This window comes from Anomalospiza imberbis, chromosome Z (genome assembly GCF_031753505.1).
Source record: "Anomalospiza imberbis isolate Cuckoo-Finch-1a 21T00152 chromosome Z, ASM3175350v1, whole genome shotgun sequence".
In the NCBI taxonomy this organism is placed as follows: domain Eukaryota; kingdom Metazoa; phylum Chordata; class Aves; order Passeriformes; family Viduidae; genus Anomalospiza; species Anomalospiza imberbis.
The window spans coordinates 105,053-119,528 of NC_089721.1; the positions used below are offsets into that span (position 1 = coordinate 105,053).

Consider the following 14,476-nt stretch of genomic DNA (forward strand, 5'->3'; position numbering starts at 1 on the left):
TGGGTACAGGAGCTCTGAGCTGGGACAGGAGCTCTGAGCCGGGACAGGAGCTCTGAGCCGGGACAGGAGCTCTGACCTGGGACAGGAGCTCTGAGCAGGGACAGGAGCTCTGAGCAGGGACAGGAGCTCTGTCCTGGGACAGGAGCTCTGAGCCGGGACAGGAGCTCTGAGCCGGGACAGGAGCTCTGAGCCGGGACAGGAGCTCTGAGCTGGGACAGGAGCTCTGAGCCAGGACAGGAGCCCTGAGCCGCCCCCGACAGGCGCACGGCGCTCCGAGCAGAGCCGGGTCGGCTGGGAAGTGCTGGTGAGCGAGCACGGTGCCGCCGGGTGCCCGCAGCACTGTGTCTGGGCTCTCACAACGCCCGCGGCCGCGGCTGGGTCCACCACCAGCACCATCCACCATCCGCGGCTTGACCTCCGCGCCCCACGGGTCTCCGCCGTGCCCCGCACCCGCACCCGCGGGCACGGGCACGGGCGGGAGCACAGCAGGGGCTCTGTTCCCTCATTAGCACAGCCTCATAAACACACCGTCCGCGGGAGCACGGCGGAGGAGCAGCGATCCTGAGCACCCCGTGCGCGCCCCCAGCTCCGGTGCCCGCGGTCAGCTCCGCCCTCTGCATCCCACGGGACGCGGAGATGCCGAAGGACTGAGGAGCCCCCACCAAACCACCGCGGGGGCTTTTCCAGCGTGCGGGACGGAGCGCGGGCCGCGGGGCCATGTTCGCCCGGATACAGGATCGCTGCCCGGCGTTTAAAACGTAAGGCTCAAAAGTTTGGTAGTGGGAGGGTGGGGGGGTGGAGGTCCCTGTGTTTCTGTCGGCGAGGAAAAGCGGGGATGTGGGCAGGGGACGGGCGGGAGGTGGCGATGAGACCAGGGGCAGGGCGGCCAGAAAGGAGGGGAGGTGGGGAAGGGAGCCCGGGAAGCAGGGGAAGGGAGCGGGGACGGAGCCCGGGAAGGTGAGGAAGTGACCGGGGAAGCGGCCGGCCAGGGGCGGGGAAGCAGCCCGGGAGGGGATCCCGGCGCGGCGGGCGGGCGGGAGCCGGGAGCGGATGTTACCTGGGCCGCCGTCCGGGCGCGGCCCGAGGCCGCCGTGAGGGGCGGCGGCGGCGGCGGCGGCGGCGGCGGCGGCGGCGGCGGGGGAAGGCCCGGGCCTCCGCCCCCTCCGCTCCGCGCGGCGGGGCGGGGCGGGGCGGCGCTCGCGGGCGCCGGGGGCAGCGGCCGCCCGCTGCCGGCCGCCCCCGCCGCCTGCTGCCCGCGGTGGCCGCGGCCGCGCCGCTCGCGGTTTGTTTGGTGCCGCTGTCGCTGTCGCGGCCGCCGCCGACACGTCCGGGCCGCCGCCGCCGCCGCCGCCGCGCATGCGCCACATCCGGGTCCCGCGGCGTCTGCGCGGCGCCGAGAGGGGCGCGGGCGGGCGCGTTGTGTTTGTGGTTGGCGGGCAGCGCGCCAGCGGCGCGCGGAGCGGCCGGGCCCGGCGCGGCTGCGGGGATCCCGGGAGCCGCGACGGCACCGGGATCCGAGACGGCACCGGGATCCGAGACGGCACCGGGAGCCGAGAGGGCACCGGGATCCGAGACGGCACCGGGAGCCGAGAGGGCACCGGGATCCGAGAGGGCACCGGAATCCGAGAGGGCACCGGGATCCGAGAGGGTACCGGAATCCGAGAGGGCACCGGGATCCGAGAGGGCACCGGGAGCCGAGAGGGCACCGGGAGCCGAGACGGCACCGGGATCCGAGACGGCACCGGGATCCGAGAGGGCACCGGGAGCCCCGCGGCAGCGGGCCCCTGCCCCGCCGGGCAGCACCCCGCGGCTCTGCGTGCCACGTCCAGTCTGGCCTTGGACTCCTCCCGGGATGGGCACTCCAAACCTCCGCGGGCAGTTCCAGTTCCTGAGCTCCCTTTCCATGGGGAAATTCCTGCTGCTGCCCAGCCTGAGCCTGCCCAGCCCAGCCTGAGGCCGTTCCCTCTCCTCCTGTCCCTGTTCCCTGTTCCCAGCCTGACATCCCCCGGCTGTCCCCTCCTGCCAGGAGCTGTGCAGAGCCACAAGGTCCCCCCTGAGCCTCCTTTTCTCCAGGCTCAGCCCCTTCCCAGCTCCCTGAGGAATTCTCCAGCCCCTTCCCCAGCTCCATTCCCTGCCCTGGACACGCTCCAGCCCCTCGGTGCCCATTCCCAGTGGTGGTTCCAGAGCCGGACAGGGCTGGCAGTGCCAGCACAGGGGGAACACACCGGGCCACGAGGGCAACCCCGTAAATGTGGCCATGGGAACACAGCCCCAACAGGTGTGCGGCCCCACAGGTGCAAAATGTCCCAAACCGGAGAACGCTGGGACGGTTTGGATTGAAAGGAACCTCGGGGCCCATCCCATCTCCTGCCGGGGCCAGGTGGAGCGAGGCGCGGGATGAACAAACGGACCCCACACCCTGCGGCGGTTATGAGGTGGGTTTGTATGCCAGCGCCCGGCACAGGCGACAGAGCTCTCCAAAATCCCGTGCCCCGAGCCTCGGTCCGACCCGCACCTTTATTCCCAGAGGTGTTCCACGTGCAACACGTCGCACAACCTCGCCGTGCACATCCAGCCCCTGGCCTCGCCCGGCCGGGCACGCCCGGTTTGCTGCGGGGGTCTCTGGTGGTCTCCCGAGGCTGAAGATCGAGCTCTTCTTCACGGCAGAACTTTTGAACTCTTCTCCTCTGTGCGCGCGCTTTCGGTGCTTTGGTGCTTACCCGAGTCCGTGTGTCGGGCTCAGTGGGCTTGGAGACAGAGGAGCCCCTTTGTCTGGGCTCTTTGCATCTCTCTGCTCCTTTCTGGTATCGTTCTTCAGGGAAGAAGCTTCAGAGATTTGTGTTTTTCCTACGCCCTTTGTACCGTGGCAGGGGTTCCTCAAGTAAAAGGTTAAAATTTAAGACATAACTCCACAAGCTAAAATATAAATGGTTAATTCATTTTGTTGACTCAGGTGAACTCCAAAAACCTCTGTTTCACAGGGACACCTGCCACTGTCCCAGGTGGCTCCAAGGCATGGGCAGGGACACCTCCCACTGTCCCAGGGTGCTCCAAGCCCTGTCCAGCCTGGCCTTGGACACTGCCAGGGATGCAGGGGCAGCCCCAGCTGCTCTGGGCACCCTGTGCCAGGGCCTGCCCACCCTCCCAGCCAGCAATTCCTGGTTCCCAATATCCCATCTGTGCCTGCCCTCTGGCAGTGGCAGCCACTGCCTGTGTGCTGTCCCTGCATGCCTTGTCCCCAGTCCCTCTGCAGCTCTCCTGGAGCCCCTTGAGGCCCTGGCAGGGGCTCTGAGCTCTCCCTGGAGCCTTCTCTTGTGCAGCTGCACAGCCCCAGCTGTGCCAGGCTGGCTCCAGAGCAGAGGGGCTCCAGCCCTGGCAGCAGCTCCGTGGCCTCCTCTGGGCTGGCTCCAGCAGCTCCACGTCCTTGTGCTGTTGGAGCCAGGGCTGGGGCAGCTCTGCAGGTGGGGTCTCAGCTGAGCCCAGGGCCAGAGGGGCAGAATCCCTTCCCTGCCCTGCTGCCCACGCTGGGGATCAGCCCAGGGCAGGGCTGCACTCCCAGGAGTCGGGAGCCGGCAGTCACAGCCCTGCGCGCAGCTCTGCTCCCCTCTCTGCATCTCCTCGCCCGGCACAAGCCACCTCCCCACAGCAGCTCAGCCCAGAAGACATTTTAGAACTGAAGTGTTAGACCTTCCTGCCTCTGTGGTGTTGAGCCGCCAGGTGAATACTAAACAGACTGGACAAAGGTGTGCGAAGTACCTTCCCCCTCAGAAATGCCACCTGTTTTTCCTGAATGCAAGAGGATTTCGGCAAGGTGCTGGCGCGCTGTCACAGCCGCTCTAACAAGAACCAAGAGTAATGGGCATTTTAAAAAATGGTTGCGTCTCCCTGTCCAAACTTCCCGCTCACACGGCTCAGTCATTTATCCACACTTCCACATCCTGAACACCTCATGTTGAAAAGAAATATATAACACTCCTGTATCTGCCACCTCCTCCTGGATGGATGTAACTGGAGTCTCTCCACACCAGGATTTGCCGAGTGAGGTGCAGATTACCTGTTTCTGGGGATCTGAAGGAATTCTGGGTGGGTGATGAGCGCTCCAGCCCAAGGGGAGTGCCCTGCCACCTCGGACAGGCCCCACAGCAGCAGCTCCCTCTCCGAGGCACGGGTTAAAAAAGCCCTAATTAAACAGTTAATGAGCACAGCCCCTTCCCGCCGTGGCCCTTCAGCCAAGGAGATCTCCTCAAATCCAGCGCCAGAAGCCGCGCCACGCACTCCAGGAGGGAAATGTTCGGATTAGCGCAGAACGGGAGCGGTAAATGTGCAGGCACCATGTCAACCTCAGCTTCTAGGAGAGGACATGGGGGTGCTGTGAGCTTGGGGGCAATGTCTGGGTTGGTTTTTATTTCAGGAATTTTGGGGGCAATGTCTGGGTTGGTTTTTATTTCAGGAGCTTGGGGCAATGTCTGGGTTGGTTTTTATTTCAGGAGCTTGGGGGCAATGTCTGGGTTGGTTTTTATTTCAGGAGCTTGGGGCAATATTTGGGTTGGTTTTTATTTCAGGAATTTTGGGCAATATTTGGGTTGGTTTTTATTTCAGGAATTTTGGGCAATATTTGGGTTGGTTTTTATTTCAGGAATTTTGGGCAATATTTGGGTTGGTTTTTATTTCAGGAGCTTGGGGGCAATGTCTGGGTTGGTTTTTATTTCAGGAGTTTTGGGCAATATTTGGGTTGGTTTTTATTTCAGGAGCTTGGGGCAATGTCTGGGTTGGTTTTTATTTCAGGAGTTTGGGTCAATATTTGGGTTGGTTTTTATTTCAGGAGCTTGGGGCAATATTTGGGTTGGTTTTTATTTCAGGCATTTTGGGCAATATTTGGGTTGGTTTTTATTTCAGGAGTTTGGGGCAATGTCTGGGTTGGTTTTTATTTCAGGAATTTTGGGCAATATTTGGGTTGGATTTCATTTCAGGATTTTGGGGGCAATGTCTGGGTTGGTTTTTATTTCAGGAGCTTGGGGCAATATTTGGGTTGGTTTTTATTTCAGGAGCTTGGGGGCAATATTTGGGTTGGTTTTTATTTCAGGAGCTTGGGGGCAATATTTGGGTTGGTTTTTATTTCAGGAATTTTGGGCAATATTTGTGTTGGTTTTTATTTCAGGAGTTTGGGGGCAATGTCTGGGTTGGTTTTTATTTCAGGAATTTTGGGCAATATTTGGGTTGGTTTTTATTTCAGGAATTTTGGGCAATATTTGGGTTGGTTTTTATTTCAGGAGCTTGGGGGCAATGTCTGGGTTGGTTTTTATTTCAGGAATTTTGGGCAATATTTGGGTTGGTTTTTATTTCAGGAATTTTGGGCAATATTTGGGTTGGTTTTTATTTCAGGAGCTTGGGGGCCATATTTGGGTTGGTTTTTATTTCTGGAATTTGTGGGCCATGTCTGGGTTGGATTTCATTTCAGGAGTTTTGGGCAATGTCTGGGTTGGTTTTTATTTCATGAATTTTGGGCAATGTCTGGGTTGGTTTTTATTTCAGGAGCTTGGGGGCAATATTTGGGTTGGTTTTTATTTCAGGAATTTTGGGCAATGTCTGGGTTGGTTTTTATTTCATGAATTTTGGGCAATGTCTGGGTTGGTTTTTATTTCAGGAGCTTGGGGCAATGTCTGGGTTGGTTTATATTTCAGGAGTTTTGGGCAATATTTGGGTTGGTTTTTATTTCAGGAGCTTGGGGCAATATTTGGGTTGGTTTTTATTTCAGGAGCTTGGGGCAATGTCTGGGTTGGTTTTTATTTCAGGAGTTTTGGGCAATATTTGGGTTGGTTTTTATTTCAGGAGCTTGGGGCAATATTTGGGTTGGTTTTTATTTCAGGAGCTTGGGGCAATGTCTGGGTTGGTTTTTATTTCAGGAATTTTGGGGCAATGTCTGGGTTGGTTTTTATTTCAGGAGCTTGGGGGCAATATTTGGGTTGGTTTTTATTTCAGGAGCTTGGGGCAATATTTGGGTTGGTTTTTATTTCAGGAATTTGGGGGCAATGTCTGGGTTGGTTTTTATTTCAGGAGCTTGGGGGCAATATTTGGGTTGGTTTTTATTTCAGGACTTTTGGGCAATATTTGGGTTGGTTTTTATTTCAGGAGTTTGGGGCAATATTTGGGTTGGTTTTTATTTCAGGAGTTTGGGGGCAATGTCTGGGTTGGTTTTTATTTCAGGAGCTTGGGGGCAATATTTGGGTTGGTTTTTATTTCAGGAATTTTGGGCAATATTTGGGTTGGTTTTTATTTCAGGAGCTTGGGGCAATGTCTGGGTTGGTTTTTATTTCAGGAGCTTGGGGGCAATATTTGGGTTGGTTTTTATTGCAGGATTTTAGGGCAATATTGGGGTTGGTTTTTATTTCAGGAGCTTGGGGCAATGTCTGGGTTGGTTTTTATTTCAGGAGCTTGGGGGCAATATTTGGGTTGGTTTTTATTTCAGGAGCTTGGGGCAGTATTTGGGTTGGTTTCTATTTCAGGAATTTTGGGCAATGTCTGGGTTGGTTTTTATTTCAGGAGCTTGGGGGCCATATTTGGGTTGGTTTTTATTTCAGGAGCTTGGGGGCAATGTCTGGGTTGGTTTTTATTTCAGGAGTTTGGGTCAATATTTGGGTTGGTTTTTATTTCAGGAGCTTGGGGCAATATTTGGGTTGGTTTTTATTTCAGGCATTTTGGGCAATATTTGGGTTGGTTTTTATTTCAGGAGTTTGGGGCAATGTCTGGGTTGGTTTTTATTTCAGGAATTTTGGGCAATATTTGGGTTGGTTTTTATTTCAGGAATTTTGGGCAATATTTGGGTTGGTTTTTATTTCAGGAGCTTGGGGGCCATATTTGGGTTGGTTTTTATTTCTGGAATTTGTGGGCCATGTCTGGGTTGGATTTCATTTCAGGAGTTTTGGGCAATGTCTGGGTTGGTTTTTATTTCATGAATTTTGGGCAATGTCTGGGTTGGTTTTTATTTCAGGAGCTTGGGGCAATGTCTGGGTTGGTTTTTATTTCAGGAATTTTGGGGCAATGTCTGGGTTGGTTTTTATTTCAGGAGTTTTGGGCAATATTTGGGTTGGTTTTTATTTCAGGAGCTTGGGGCAATATTTGGGTTGGTTTTTATTTCAGGAGTTTTGGGCAATATTTGGGTTGGTTTTTATTTCAGGAGCTTGGGGCAATGTCTGGGTTGGTTTTTATTTCAGGAGTTTTGGGCAATATTTGGGTTGGTTTTTATTTCAGGAGCTTGGGGCAATATTTGGGTTGGTTTTTATTTCAGGAGCTTGGGGGCAATGTCTGGGTTGGTTTTTATTTCAGGAGCTTGGGGGCAATATTTGGGTTGGTTTTTATTTCAGGACTTTTGGGCAATATTTGGGTTGGTTTTTATTTCAGGAGTTTGGGGCAATATTTGTGTTGGTTTTTATTTCAGGAGCTTGGGGCAATGTCTGGGTTGGTTTTTATTTCAGGAGCTTGGGGGCAATATTTGGGTTGGTTTTTATTGCAGGATTTTAGGGCAATATTTGGGTTGGTTTTTATTTCAGGAATTTTGGGCAATATTTGGGTTGGTTTTTATTTCAGGAGCTTGGGGGCAATATTTGGGTTGGTTTTTATTTCAGGAATTTGTGGGCCATGTCTGGGTTGGATTTCATTTCAGGAGTTTGGGGGCAATATTTGGGTTGGTTTTTATTTCTCGAGCAGGGTGCAGGAGCTGCAGGCCCCAGTCTGCCCCCAGAACGCTCGGATCAAATTCCTGCCACCCGCTGTGCCTCAAGCTGCCCATCTGTGTGCTCGTATTGATAATAACAGTAGCAATAATAAATTTAACAATGCATAGAATTTGATAATTTCGCATTAATAATAAAAAATGCTCTAAGCTGTCCCAGGGGCTCTGTGCCGAACCACGGATTTCAGGGAGACCGGGGCCAGTGCTGCCACCTCGCCAGAACGCACATTTCTGGAACCAAACCACCCCGGGTAAATAATTAATGCGTTGCTCCTTACAAACAAACATAACGCAGTAAGAGACTGCTCTTTTAAAAGCCTGTTAAAAAAAGAACACAAAAACCAAACAAAACCGTAACAAAACAAACAAAACAAAACAAAACCCGAAAAAAACCCCAAATACCCCCCACAACAACAACAAAAACCCAAAATCCAACCAAAACAAGAAACCCCCCGAACACAAAACAGGCAAAAAGCTCCCACTGAAGAAACAAACAAACAAACAGGTATCAAAGAAAGGTCATGTTTATTTTTCTGCACTGGCAGCTGCAGAGTCCCGCAGCTGACACAGAGGCTGGGACATCCACAGCCGGACTTCCCAGCTGGATCCAGCTCCCAGGCTCAGGCTGGGGCTCTCGTGCTCCCCGCAGTCCACGGCGCGCAGCTCAGCCGGGAGTTCTGTGCTGCAGGGAGCCCCCTCCCCATTTCCTCAGGCTCCTGCTGCCCTCAGCAAAGGGAAGTTCACCCTCCCTCCACCCTGGGCCCCTCCTGCCCAGGAACACCCCTGCTGCCACAGAACTCTTCACAGCTCTCCGCCTTCCTCCTTCCCACACCATGAACAGCTTCTTCTGCAGCTTTATCAAGTCCTTCTGCTGGTAACAGCTGAAAAAAAAAAAAAGGAACTAAACTTAGAGGAACTCTTCCAGGAAGGCAGAAGGATGTCTGAAATGAATTATTCGAAGCTTAAAAATGATTGTTAAGAGTCTTCCTTTACATACACAGAGCTTGTTAAAGCTCCCTCCCGGCCCAGAACAGAGTCCTTGTCTGCTGTCAGGGGAAACTCTCAGGCACATCCGTTTGAATGCCGAGGAATTTTGCTCTCTGGTAAGCAACATAATCAATGGAAAGATAAACTCATCGAGAAAATTGGCAGTCTGTGGTCCAAACCTTTGCCGACTGGCACAGCTGTTCCCATTAATTTAATTCAGGTTGCATTAGCTGGCAGAATTATGAGGCAGTTTGGTACCCAGACTTTCGGGATAGTGCAGCACAGTGAGCAGGGACACACGGCTCTGCTAGAAAAGAGGCAACTGTACCTCGTTTTCAAACGCTAAAACACGTGAAAAGGCAAGAACAGAAGTTTTACACAGCCTGAGAGCACTGAGGGTGCTCTGGTTTCACATTACCCCAGCACTGAGCGTGCTCTGATTGCCCAAAAGCAAAATGTTTAAATTGCTTAAACATTTAAATTGACAGCAAATGGTCTGGCCTTGCATGCAGACCAAGCAGCCTTCAGCTTTTATTCTCAGGTCAGGGGAGAGGAACATTTCCTCCCTTGTCTTTCCACATGGAATAAATGATATTAGAATTGCACTAATATTTCAGTTGTGCAGACAAGTCCCCAGACCTGTTACGTGAGAGGCCCTGACCTCTGCTGTCATGTGATACTCTCTTCCCTTACTGCCCTTTACCCAAAATGACCTGTTTTGGGCCAGGATTAGCCAGGATTCAGACCCAAAATCAAATCCAGGAGTTTGGGCTGTTCCTGCACTGCCTGTCACAGCCGTTGGGTGGGTGTAAATCCAGGGGTTTGGGTTGTTCCCGCGCTGTCACAGCCGTGGGTGGGTGTAAATCCAGGGGTTTGGGCTGTTCCTGCGCTGTCACAGCCGTGGGTGGGTGTAAATCCAGGGGTTTGGGTTGTTCCTGCGCTGTCACATCTGTGGGTGGGTGTAAATCCAGGGGTTTGGGTTGTTCCTGCGCTGTCACAGCCGTGGGCGGGTGTAAATCCAGGGGTTTGGGTTGTTCCTGCGCTGTCACAGCCGTGGGCGGGTGTAAATCCAGGGGTTTGGGTTGTTCCTGCGCTGTCACATCTGTGGGTGGGTGTAAATCCAGGGGTTTGGGCTGTTCCTGCGCTGTCACAGCCGTGGGTGGGTGTAAATCCAGGGGTTTGGGTTGTTCCTGCGCTGTCACAGCCGTGGGCAGGTGTAAATCCAGGGGTTTGGGTTGTTCCTGCGCTGTCACAGCCGTTGGGTGGGTGTAAATCCAGGGGTTTGGGCTGTTCCTGCGCTGTCACAGCCGTGGGTGGGTGTAAATCCAGGGGTTTGGGTTGTTCCTGCGCTGTCACAGCCGTGGGTGGGTGTAAATCCAGGGGTTTGGGTTGTTCCTGCGCTGTCACAGCCGTGGGTGGGTGTAAATCCAGGGGTTTGGGTTGTTCCTGCGCTGTCACAGCCGTGGGCGGGTGTAAATCCAGGGGTTTGGGTTGTTCCTGCACTGCCTGTCACAGCCGTGGGTGGGTGTAAATCCAGGGGTTTGGGTTGTTCCTGCGCTGTCACAGCCGTGGGTGGGTGTAAATCCAGGGGTTTGGGCTGTTCCTGCGCTGTCGCAGCCGTGGGTGGGTGTAAATCCAGGGGTTTAGGTTGTTCCTGCACTGCCTGTCACAGCCGTTGGGTGGGTGTAAATCCAGGGGTTTGTTCTGTTCCTGCGCTGTCACAGCCGTGGGTGGGTGTAAATCCAGGGGTTTGGGTTGTTCCTGCGCTGTCACAGCCGTGGGTGGGTGTAAATCCAGGGGTTTGGGTTGTTCCTGCGCTGTCACAGCCGTGGGTGGGTGTAAATCCAGGGGTTTGGGCTGTTCCTGCGCTGTCACAGCCGTGGGCAGGTGTAAATCCAGGGGTTTGGGTTGTTCCTGCGCTGTCACAGCCGTGGGTGGGTGTAAATCCAGGGGTTTGGGCTGTTCCTGCGCTGTCACAGCCGTGGGTGGGTGTAAATCCAGGGGTTTGGGTTGTTCCTGCGCTGTCACAGCCGTGGGTGGGTGTAAATCCAGGGGTTTGGGCTGTTCCTGCGCTGTCACAGCCGTGGGCGGGTGTAAATCCAGGGGTTTGGGTTGTTCCTGCGCTGTCACAGCCGTGGGTGGGTGTAAATCCAGGGGTTTGGGCTGTTCCTGCGCTGTCACAGCCGTGGGTGGGTGTAAATCCAGGGGTTTGGGTTGTTCCTGCGCTGTCACAGCCGTGGGTGGGTGTAAATCCAGGGGTTTGGGCTGTTCCTGCGCTGTCGCATCCGTGGGTGGGTGTAAATCCAGGGGTTTGGGTTGTTCCTGCGCTGTCACAGCCGTGGGTGGGTGTAAATCCAGGGGTTTGGGCTGTTCCTGCGCTGTCACAGCCGTGGGCGGGTGTAAATCCAGGGGTTTGGGTTGTTCCTGCGCTGTCACAGCCGTGGGTGGGTGTAAATCCAGGGGTTTGGGCTGTTCCTGCGCTGTCACAGCCGTGGGTGGGTGTAAATCCAGGGGTTTGGGTTGTTCCTGCGCTGTCACAGCCGTGGGTGGGTGTAAATCCAGGGGTTTGGGCTGTTCCTGTGCTGTCACAGCCGTGGGTGGGTGTAAATCCAGGGGTTTGGGTTGTTCATGTGCTGTCACAGCCGTTGGGTGGGTGTAAATCCAGGGGTTTGGGTTGTTCCTGCGCTGTCACAGCCGTGGGTGGGTGTAAATCCAGGGGTTTTGGGTTTTTCCAGTGACAAGCGGACCGTGCACAGTGGGTCAGGACAACAAAGTTGTTCTGTGCCTGTGTGAAACCTGGCACAGCTGGGCTCTGCTCAGCTCCTGCCACCCAAAACTGAGTGTGGCACCCCGGTCTCTGCACGGGCCGTCAGTGTGTGTCAAAGAATCCCAAGTACAGTTTGTGGGGCGACGGAACACGTCTGCGTGATCCGCAGACTCTGCCTGTTTCACACGGCATTTCTGAGAGAAAAACGGAGAGCTCAGCGAGTTCTGGCTTCTTCAAGTCTGCCACTCTTCCCAGCGTTATTGTTTTAAGAAATCAAAGACGCCCTCGACATCTGAGGCACGTTTGAGGCGAAAACGTGGATGTTGGTGTGATTCAGTTCTGATTTACCGTGAGCACGGGCAAGACGGAGTCTGTGCGAAGGACGGGGACAGCCCTGGAATTCATGTTGCTCCAGACGCGCGGCCAGGCTCCGGGGAATCTCCCCCCTTCCCCTTCTCCCTGAGGCTTGGCTGCATTTCAGACACAGGAGTAGCAGCACAGGCGCTGGCACTGCACTCCCACCCGGCTTTGAGGGATTTCAGCTCTCCAGCTCCCACGGGAAACTCAGGGCAGGCTTTTCAGGAGCACTGATTTTGCTTCGCGTTGGAATTTGAAATGTAAGAAAATTTTAACGATTTTGGGTTTGTAAGTTAAAGTTCAGAATTAGACACAGGATTTGATTTGAGATTTTCGAAAAGGTTTCTGAACTTAAGTGTTGCAATGTGGATTTATAGTTTAAAGTAGAGACACATTAAGTAAAGGAAAGATTAGAGTTTTAAAACTTAAGATATGAAAAAATAAAAGTAGTTATAAAAGTAATCAAAAAATTTAAAATACAGTACTGTAAGTTTGCATGTTACAATATAATTAACTAAAAACACACTGTAGCATGAATCTACAAGATAAAATATTCAAAGATTATTGTCTTGTTGACAGTGTTTTATTAAAAGTAAGTATTTAAGAGGTTTGTAACTAGAAGTCTTGTGAATTTCTGAACTGTACAATGAAGGTGTGAGCTGAACTCGCCTTTCTTACTTATGTAAAAGATAAAAACAATCAACCACATCATCAAAAATTCTTCAAAAGTCCCGTCTCAATTCAAAATCCCTCACAGCTTCAGATCAGCAAATTCAGCTAAAATTTGGGAAACCCCAGCTTCTAGTTTGAGGTGGGGAGGACGGGAGATAAAGGCAGGGTCCGTGTGTCCCTGAACAGACGGAATAAAGTCACTGCAGAAACAGACTGAGCACGTGCAGGTGAAATTCCCCAAAAGGGGCATTTCTGCAGACACAAATATGCTTCCATCAGGATAATTTATCCCTTAAAATGCGTTTGGAGGGACAGTTTAATAAAGAGTCTTTGCCACCTGCCTAGGGACTTCCGGAGCACGCTTCTCAAACGCTACTGGGCGTGAAAATGCAGTGCTGGTGGGTGCTCCAGAGCCCTGAACAGATCCAACTGTCAAGAGTAAGCCACTTCTGACAGGAAGCCTAAACTCTACTTATTTCTGAGAAAACCTCATGTGCAGGTGGGGAACGAGGAGAGCTCCTGCACTTGAGCACAGCAATGCCCCCACTTACACCCACTCTGCAGAGCTCTCAGAGCTTTATGAATTTCGGTGTCCCCCCACGCAGAAATCGGGCCACAAAAGGCTGCGCGTGGGGCTGGCAGAGACGTCGTTCCGAGGTTTTTCGGGGGCAGCACGCCCGAAATGCCCTGCACAAAGCCCTCCCGAGGGGCGCACGGAGGCTGATGGGGCAGCGCTGTGCCCAGCAATCCACCGCGGCCCACGGGAAGCCCCCGGAGGCTGGAGCTGTCTGTGCTCTGGGGAGGCTCAGTGTCCATCTGAGGAAACCCAGGGCACCGGGAGCATTTCTCTGTCTGCTCTGGGGTGTCCTGGCCCCCAGGGGAGCACTGACTTTGACCCTCATTCATGGAGAAAACTTCCAAAGCCTCAAGGTAAACCAGAAACCACACAAGTGTGAAAGAGATTGCAGAGAGTGGTGTAGTGTGTCACACGGGTGAGAAATTTAGGATTTAGGATTTTTATTATGTTATAGATGGACACAAGATGGAGGGTACAGGGTGTTGTCTCGAGTTCCTTTCTTCATTCTTCTTCTTCCTTCTTCTTCTAGGGTTTGGGTGGTATCTTGTAATTGGGCAGAAAAATCTGCATTGCGGGTCTGTAGGGGTCAGTTATTGGGGTAGAAGGGGAAATAATCTAGGTGTCACTGCTTTATTGGGTAGTTCAATTTTTTATTAGGCTCAAAAGGGCTTGTAACAAGAGATTGCTGGCCATTTTTGCGCTGTTTTTCCTGCACGCAGAGTCTGGTGCAGACGGCGTGCTGAAGTTTTGATAACAATAAACAGAAGCTGCAGACTGAAAAAGCCCAGTGTGTCTCTGGTTCCTGACACAGAACTGCTCCAGGAGGGTCTCCCCTGCCAGGGCAGCCCCAGGGAGTTGCCCAACTTGGGGCTCGCAAACTCACATCCATCCCTTGTGGACTCCTCTGGCTTTACGGAAGCAACACAGCTCCCTCCGGTCTGCAGTTCCACAGAGCTGATCTGGGCACCAAGGCCCTGCTGCTAACCTCCAGTGCTTGTGCCACCCCACCTGCCCCCTGTGCCCCCATACGGCTCAGCCTGGTGGCACCGCCGTCCCCACTGTTCCACGGGGATCTTGCCAGGAAGCCCTCGGCTCTCACGGTGCTCATGAAGTCCTCGGTTCTCACCGTTTCATTGGGATTGCTAAGGTTGCAAACTCCTCGGTTCTCACCGTTTTACTGGGATCTCTGTGGTCACAAAGTCCTTGTTTTTCACTGTTTCACTGGGATCTCATGATGGAGTCCTTGTTTTTCACTGTTTCAGTGAGATCTCAATGATGGAGTCCTTGTTTTTCACTGTTTCAGTGAGATCTCAATGATGGAGTCCTCGTTTTTCACTATTTCACTGGGATCTCATGATGGAGTCCTTGTTTTTCACTGATTCATTGG

General features: G+C 53.4%; 1 protein-coding gene across 1 annotated transcript; it reads left to right on the forward strand.

Annotated features, from left to right (window-relative positions):
- Positions 1–1,356: 1,356 nt before the first annotated feature.
- Positions 1,357–13,840, forward strand: LOC137464840 (period circadian protein-like). Its single transcript, XM_068176393.1, has 2 exons — positions 1,357–1,828; positions 13,809–13,840. Exons 1-2 carry the CDS (start codon positions 1,357–1,359, stop codon positions 13,838–13,840), a joined length of 504 nt encoding a protein of 167 aa, XP_068032494.1.
- The last annotated feature ends 636 nt before the right edge of the window (positions 13,841–14,476 follow it).

Coding starts and splice junctions, on each gene's coding strand:
- LOC137464840 (XM_068176393.1), top strand. CDS start 1,357: ATGCGCCACATCCGGGTCCCGCGGCGTCTGCGCGGCGCCGAGAGGGGC. Junction 1,829..13,808: donor GGCTCTGCGTGCCACGTCCA/GTCTGGCCTTGG, acceptor TCCTGCACGCAG/AGTCTGGTGCAGACGGCGTG.